Source organism: Hypanus sabinus, chromosome 8, assembly GCF_030144855.1.
Source record: "Hypanus sabinus isolate sHypSab1 chromosome 8, sHypSab1.hap1, whole genome shotgun sequence".
Taxonomy (NCBI): domain Eukaryota; kingdom Metazoa; phylum Chordata; class Chondrichthyes; order Myliobatiformes; family Dasyatidae; genus Hypanus; species Hypanus sabinus.
Genome location: NC_082713.1, coordinates 44465153 through 44473557, shown reverse-complemented (window position 1 = coordinate 44473557; position 8405 = coordinate 44465153). Strand labels below are relative to the sequence as shown.

Sequence of the window (8405 nt, the reverse complement as noted above, 5' to 3'; positions counted from 1 at the left end):
AGTGAGGTGGAATGCTTACTGGGGCTAGGAATGAGCTTGTAAACTGGAACAAAGTCCCAGCTGGTCCTTATTAAAGTATAACGTATAGACTCTGGGCTCTGGTTTAGTGTGCAATTCTGTCACGGCATAGGGAAGGATTCCGATATCTACGTTTGTACTTAAATGTATGGTAATATCCACTCTGGCAGAAAAAAATGTTGCAGGAATCCAACCAGCCTCCTTCATGATATCACAAAAATCTAATACAACATCAGAAGTGTTGTGATTTTACAACATGTTGCTGAAGGACAATCTGATATCTGGTGGCTTGAATCCAGCATCTATAAATTGGTTGCAGTCATAAGGCTGGATGACACATTGAGCAATCCCACCATGACTCATTGTACTTGTACCTTCACTGTACATTTGAAAATATTCTCTCAGACTAATATGGAGTGATTAAGATATTTCAGTGTTATATTTTATCTTATATTCTATATGATTAAAAATTATTACTGGTACTTATATATCTTCAGATAGAAAGATCCAGGAAACACTCCAGACAGGCTTTTGTCTTGTTTTTTTTTTTGCTCCCCGAGTTAGGGTGGCTGTTAACCCTTTGAGTTCTGCAGGGATATTTCTGCATCAAAACAAATCAATTTCCAATATTTTGAGAGTAATATGAATTAAGAAATATTTAGAAGGTCTGCACAAAGACATATTCAAATTAGAAATATAGAGTCAATACAGCGTAAACAGAACAGAGAAGAAATAAAATCTAGATATTTGTGGAATTGGGTACCCTCAGTACTCAAAGGGTTTTCTATGAACACATAATGGAATATTTGCCCCTTAACCTATATGATTTCAGATGTACAGGATTTGACAGGTTTTAACATTACAAATAGGTAAAAGCATAATCATCATTGCTCTAAACCCAAATGCTGAGATGTTTTAATGAGGTGCTTTCATTGACACAATAGGGAACCATAATTCAGTCCTACAGCTACCAACAGAACTCCACTTATCAATTCACAGTGGCCCCCAATACTAAATTAAACATTAAAACTGAAAGGTCAGAAAGGTAGATGCCACACACCACAAAGTGCCTGTTGATGCTGTGCAACATTCTTTAACTCGGCCCAATAAACTCAAGCAGAAACTGCACAAAATCATCTATAGGGAAGTGCTTTCTACTTAAAAAAGATCATTGATTCTTCATCAATCATGTCCACCACTGGGCTTTTGCAGATCTAAAGAACTATAGGGTTAGTGGGGGGTAGAGCGTGGGGCCTGTGGGGGAAACATTATTATCAGCTGGCTGAAATAACTGATAATTGCAGGAATCTTCCCCCAGCTATAAAATACTTGAATGAAAGCCTAACAAGCAAAAGAAAAAAAACCTGATTTTTTTTTTGTGGCTGGAAAAAAATGGAATTTAATGTGCAGTTGGTCAGTGGGACTTCTTTCGAGTTTGACTACAATAATTTGCCCCTTATAAATAAATAATTGAGATTTATTGTTGCTTGATAAGGTGAAGAACAGCAACACACAAAAGGATTGGATATAGCATGAAAATATGGGTATGGAGTTAATTGAACAGAGGGTAAATGAGAGAAAGAGGAATAATACTGCAGGACAGCAAACACAGAACAGAGACTTAAGTAGTGCCTTTAACATCCCAAGTGTTTCACAGCCAATTTTGGTAATCATTATTAAATTGTGCACATCAGGCTCCCGGAAACAATTATGTTAACACGATCGAGTTTTGTTGTGGAAACATTGTGCAAAGTGGTGAATATTGGCTAGAGTGCAGTATCGCGCAATTGCCATGATTAGCTGAGGAAGCAGTAGGGTTTCAATCAACAGCTCCAAAAGTGCATTGCCATACTGCGAGGAAATGCCCACATAGGCTTTTATGCTTCTGGAGTAGGATTTATACTCATAGCCTTCTGACTCAAGAGGCAAGATTGCTAGCAACTAAACCCCAGCTGTCAAACAGGGTAATGTATAGGAAGTCTTTAAGTGAATGACATAGTTAAAAATTGATGATAGAATGATGAAGTTAGGGGAATAAACTTATAGGCAATGAATGAAAACTAATGCTTACATCTTACAAATATGGTCAACTTGAGACGTCTTCCATTTGCGTATCTGTGAAGATTGACTATAATCATGGAAATTGAACTTCCATCAATTATTTGCCATGTTACAAACAGAATCTGGAGTTTTAACTAAACGATATCATTTGAACTTTCTGACTTTCAAAAATTGGATAATAGGGTGAGGAATAAGTGAAAAGTCATCCAATTCTATTTTCAGGGAATTGAGAGTAATGTGCTGTTACTTAGAATTGGAAATTTGGTTCAACTTTGGGAAGTGATTATCTACTTCCTTTCATTCAGTCTAATTCAGGAAGTACTGGAAGGAACCGTGGAGGAGAGGTTTCATATAATGCATTGAGAGTACGCAACCAGTGAAGTTCTCAGTCTGCTTAATGCATCTCCAAACGGAGCTTGTCCATAGAATGGATAAGAAACTGAAAGAGCTTTTATTGTTGGAGGGCAATGTGAGATGGGTTGATCTCCACAATTAGTGGTTTTTGGGAGTGAGGTGGACTCAGGATTATTATTCTTACTCTGATGACAAATTTCAAAAATGTAAACTCTTTTTTTCTGTTGGGTCAGCTGTGCAACTTACTGAGCAGAGCAACCTGACCAGTGTACTGCTTGTTACATTCAATTTAGTTGGCATAAAACAGAGATTTACATATGAAAATGCTTAATGCCTATTTGAAGCAGCTATTAAGGTTGCTAGAAAATTTACTTAATCAAAATGTGGTCCAACATTTGTTAGGAGCCCCTGGGATGTAGGAGATTTTCTTCAGAAAAGAGTACATTTTGCATCTGTTTTTCCAACCACAAAACTGGTATAATGAGGACCAATTTCAGCCCCTTAACACTTTCAATCCAATCCTACTAAACACACATTTACAACATAAAGAAGGGTCCAAAACTCATTAAAAATCTTTGACCAGAACGCAGAGTATGTGTCATTGCTTGGTACGGTGAAGAATTGAGACAATGTAAAAATTCCATTTGAAATTCCCAAGAGATTAATGTGTTTTAGATTTGAATGGAGTCTGGTTGTCATGAGAGAAACTTATGTGGGATTGAAGACACCATTCCATTAACAACATGGTCTTCACCAGTCTCGATCAAGCACATGGATTGAAGCCTAAATCTTATTGAAAACTGTCAGGACATGGAGTGTATCTATGGCACTAAATTGCTTGGCACCCTCTCAATTGCAAACTAGTTTTTCACGAAGTAACATACAGCAACAGATTGCTTATACCAAAATACAAAACAGACACAGTTAAAAACAATCCCCTCCACCCTCCCCCTCCCACCACCCACCACCACCAAGAAATTTTGCTGGTTCTAATGGCACGTGTCACAATTCACTGTGTATAAAAATCAAGGGGTGCACACTATCTAAAGCTGTATTATTTGCTTTACTTGAATATTCTTCACACAGCCCAAAGAAAATTAAACAGATCTGTAAAAAGTTTGTTAGATTTTTGTCAAGCCACAAAAATACAAAGAGCTTCACCGATAAGTGGGCTTCAGCTTGTCATACAGAGAGGGCAACTAGTGGGGTAATGGGTGGGCAAAAAATGCTTCCCAGGCTGTCAAGGTAAATGCAATGGCAGTAAAAGAACAGCTTCACTGGCAGCTTGGAGAGCTAAAAATGCTGCACTCCCAGATTAGGTACCCTTTTCAATTCCTCAGCTATTAATACTGTCTGGTATTACAACAGGGCATTCATTGCAGGAAGGTTCTGGACCCACTTCAGAGTTAACTAATTCGAGGACTATTTGAGTAAAAAAGAAATGAACAAAACGATAACCAAACCTGAGGATTTGACCTCTCCTTCTGCTCTTGACAGTGCTTAATGTTTAATTAAGAACCAAGCATACCAGGAATTTTCCAGGAGCCTCTCCCGATCTATCACTGCAACCATCCAGTATGTTCATAAATCGCACTGGACATATGGCAGCTAACTGGGAGAACCACCATGGAGAATCCAGGTGACATGCTTTCAGTCTTCATGTGTGCACACTTCTTCCAATCCCCTTGGTGCTAGTATATTCTAAGCTGCTCTAACAGTGATTAAAAAATGCATGGAACATAGCAGCCTGTGTGGCTAAGGCATGTGAACAATGAGATAACGGTGGGCAGATGTCTGCCGCTGCTTCCCCGCACTGGTAACAAAAGCACTTTCAATTTCCCTCATTTTTGTTTTTTTTTAACTTTTTCTTAATTTGATTATTATATAAAATGTCAAGTTGTCCTGTTCAAACAAGAAGGCCCGGTGTGAATGTATGTCTTTTTTCCCAGGGAGAGAGCCTTTTGTAAGGATGGTGCAGTGCACATGTTAATTGGATGGTTGTTAAAATCCAGCAGACTGGAGTAGTCAATGTAGGAAGGGGTCTCTACCCGGCGGCTCATTCACTCCCGCCTCCTGGAAGATTAATGCCCAGGACTATACCCGAGTGGTGGAGTGTGAATGAGGCAGCCCTGTGCTGTTAAACCCAGCAGCAAAGGTGTTGTAAGGATGCAGGGACTGCATGCCCACCAAGGAATTAGGGATCATAGTGATAGTGTTGGGGGTCATGAGGGGGATGTCGTCCGGTGAGCGGCGGAGAGTCAGGGTGTAATCTGGCAGTGAAGGAAGACGCATGGACTCGGGAGCCTGCATACTCTCACACTCGTGGTGGGTTTGGTTCACTTGCAGTGACATGATCTCTTCCTCCTGCGTATGCGCCATATCGTTGCTGGTGTTGCGCTGTGGGCTTGGTTGCTGGTGGGGGTCATTACGACGCTTGTCCTTGCGGTAGTAGAGAGCAGCGAATGCCAGAACATTGAGGAAAAGTAGTGAGGCTCCCACTGCAATGGTGACGCTTAGTTCAGTGGAGTAGTCCCGCGGGTTCTCGATCAGCAAGGATCCGCTGTCTTGGTCTGAATCCCAGTTGTCCTTCTGTTGCTCATTGGAGTTGAAAGCCGGACTCAAGCCAGAGCCTGGCCGCTTGGTGGTGAAGGGCCACGCCTTGCCGTTGGGACGCCTGGTCGCGTAGGAGATGGGAGTAGTGTTGGGCTGAGGCACCTTTGTGGTGGTGGATGTGTACTGGAACATGTCGTGCAGGTTGTACAGGTGAGGGACTAAGTGCTTCCAGAAGGCCACCTTGGTAGCACGGTAGTGTTCACGCACTCGTGGCTTCAGACCAATGTGCAGGTAAAGCTGATCTCGTGGGTTGTACTTGGACCAAGCCACTTCTTCAAAGCGGTTTGCTTTCGTGTGGATGAACTTAGTATCCTGTGGTACTGGCTTGTTGGGATCACTGAAAGAAAGAAAACAATTCTGGTTAGATATAGAAAATGTTCTATTATGTTTATCAGGATAGTTGTTGAGTTAGTAGTCCAATTCTGTATAAAGTAAGAGCAATTAATGTAACATGCAATATACATCAATATTTATCAGTATGTATGGACAACACAAACCCCCAGATAATGGATCCTTGTAGTTTACTTTGAGTGACAGAGATCCACCAGACTGATTCCTAAGATGGCAGAACAGATGCCATGAAGAGAGACTGGGACATTTGAGCAGAATTAATCCTCGTTGAAGTTATTAAAATTTTGATAGGACTCAACAAAGTAGATGCAGGAAGATTGTTCCTAAAAGTGGGGAGTCCAGAACTAGGAGTCACATTCTAAAGATATAAGGAAAGCTATTTAGGTGGAGATGCAGAGAAATTTCCTCTTGCAGAAAGTGATGAACCTGTGGAATGCTTTGTCACAGAAGAGAAGTAAGGCCAGATCATCAAATGTATCTAGAAAAGAATTATACATAGTTCTAATACCGCATCAAAGCAAGGGGTATTGGGAGAAAGCAGGAACAGTGACTGTATTTGGATAAACAGCTATGAAGCTATGAACATATTGAAAACTGGAATGGGCTTGAAGGGCAAATTATCTATTTCTACTTCTATTTTCTATATGTCAATCTAGTCAGAGCACTCTGGGCACCAATTGACGGTCTGCAAAGAAACAGGATAACGAATGTGAGCACATTTATAAAGTTACGTTTATGCAAGACTTTAATGGGTATTACTCAAAACTAGTCATCATGGGGTGAAAGCTGGTTTTAGCCAACGAACATTAGCATTAGTTTGGCAAAATACACCACAATCAGAACACCCAAGGTCAGTTAAAATTTAGTCTTGAGTCTCTAACAATTTTGTGCACACTGTTGGCACCTGTAAGCCTTTACTGATAGCTTTCACGTTATACTAAAGAATCAGATGAATTTAGTTACAGTCCAGATGTCTATATGGTCCTATTGCAAAAGAGATATGTAATAAAATTACATATCACATAATGATTGAACTAAGATCTCTTAAGTTAAAAAAAAGTGTGTTTGGGAAGCTGTTCAATTATAATTTAGTACATTCCAAATTCTTCTGAGTAGAAGAATACTAGTTCACTTGGTTTGCTTAAATTATCCTAAAGGTAAAGTCAAGGAGGCTGATTGAAGCAACGCATTCTTGCTGACTTCAAGTAATGGTAGAAAAATTGAAAACAAAAGCTTTTCTTTTGTGCTGCTTGCAGAGTCAGTGAGAAGTCCCAACTGGCCTGGCTTCACTGCCAAAATGTTACAGCAACAACAGGCCTCAAGTGAACATTGGAAGGTCCCAACAAATATAAACATTGAAGGCTTGGATTTCAATTACTAGAAGGCTATATGAAGAAGGTGCTGTACAAAGCAAGGCCTGTGGGTTGGTAGGTAGTATATTGGCATCAGAGCCAGTAGATAGGTTGTACTCTTGGGCGTTTTATCACACGACCTTCCACCTTTAACTGCTCCACCTCCACTCAGTGATTACTTTATTAGGAATGTCTGTATGCCTGCTCATAAATGCAAATATCTAATCAGCAAATCATGTGGCAGGAAATCAATGCATAAAAGATGCACATGAGAGGTTCAGTTATTGTTCAGACCAAACATCAGAATGGGGAAGAAATGTGTTCTAAGTGTCTGACTGTGGAATGGTTGTTGCTGCCCGGCGGGGTGGTTTGAGTGTTTCAGAAACTGCTGGGATTTTCAGACACAACAGTCTCTAGAGTTTACAGTGAAATGTGCGAAAAACAAAAATAAAATATCCAGTGAGTGGCAGTACTGTGTGCAGAAGAGCATCTCTGAACATACAACATGATGAAGTGGATGAAATGCAGCAGCAGAAGACCATATAGACACACTCGGGGGTCTCTTCATTAGGTACAGCAGGAAAATAAGAAATAGGTACAGGAGGTACCTAATAAAGTGGCCACTGGCAGTACTGCAGCTTGTGATGATAGTAACAACTGCTTTCTGGTGTCCTTGTCCCCCGTGGTTTGCAAGTGTATCCTAGGAATTGAAGTTTAATTCCTATAGACATTGAGTAATCTGAGCCAGAGGTCAACTTCCTCTTCTGGGCGCCTGAAGAATATACAATGAATTTTACAATGCTTTTAAAGGTCAGCCAGTCCCATTGGTAACTGTCAATGTTAAACTGGAAGTGAGTGTGTTGGATGATGGAGGGTGGGGCTGCTTGGGATCAAGGGCAAATGTCTGTCACAGTCTGAGAAGCTTTCCATTTTTCACTCTAATGCATTCTTGTATTTTAAAAATCCATTCTAATAAACTGAAATGCAGTGCAGGTTTTGGTGAGGAGAAATGAGAATGTTCATATGAATTAATTAACATGATTGATAAATTTGCTAGAGGGTGTAGCAAACAAAATGGATGAGAGGAAACCTGTATTTGGATTTCTGGAATGCCACATAACAGGGTTCTGTACAAGGTAAGACTCCATAGGCTTAGGGGCAAATACATGCATACCTGTGTTAAAGCAGTTTAGGTGATGAAAATTCATCCTTACGGAATTCACAAATCACTACTAAAAGGTTTGAGATACAGATTTAAAGCTTGCTTTAATGGAACTTATGTGGCAATCTTGGTTCATCTTGTACTTCTCGTTAAGAAAAATTGCAATACAGATGGTTTCCTGAGAAGACATCCTCACATAATGTAGTGTTGCTTGTATATTGGCATAGAAACGTAACCTGACTCTATGTTAATTAACAGAAACAGAGAGTCGGGTCACGTTTGGATTGGCAATCACCAATGAACTTAATGCTTACAGAACATCTATATTATTTACTGGGAAGAATTATTGAACACATTGGAGCCAGATTTGACCATAATATAAACCATAGATTAGTTAGCAAATTGTGAGGAGGAAATAAAGAAGCTGTTTAGGGATTTAGATAAAGTGAGTCAGATAATAAGTTGTCAGATGGCATCTAATGTGGGAAAATGCA

At 40.0% G+C, this 8405-nt stretch overlaps 1 protein-coding gene across 4 annotated transcripts in view; it reads right to left on the bottom strand.

Annotated features, from left to right (window-relative positions):
- Window positions 1-3407: 3407 nt before the first annotated feature.
- Window positions 3408-8405, bottom strand: part of nlgn3a (neuroligin 3a) — a 292883-nt gene continuing 287885 nt past the window's right edge. For all 4 annotated transcript variants that reach the window (XM_059977047.1, XM_059977043.1, XM_059977044.1 and 1 more), the window contains one exon: window positions 3408-5383. In XM_059977047.1, coding sequence (XP_059833030.1) covers window positions 4528-5383 — 856 coding nt within the window. In that variant the 3' untranslated portion in view covers window positions 3408-4527. The remainder of the gene's footprint in view (window positions 5384-8405) is intronic.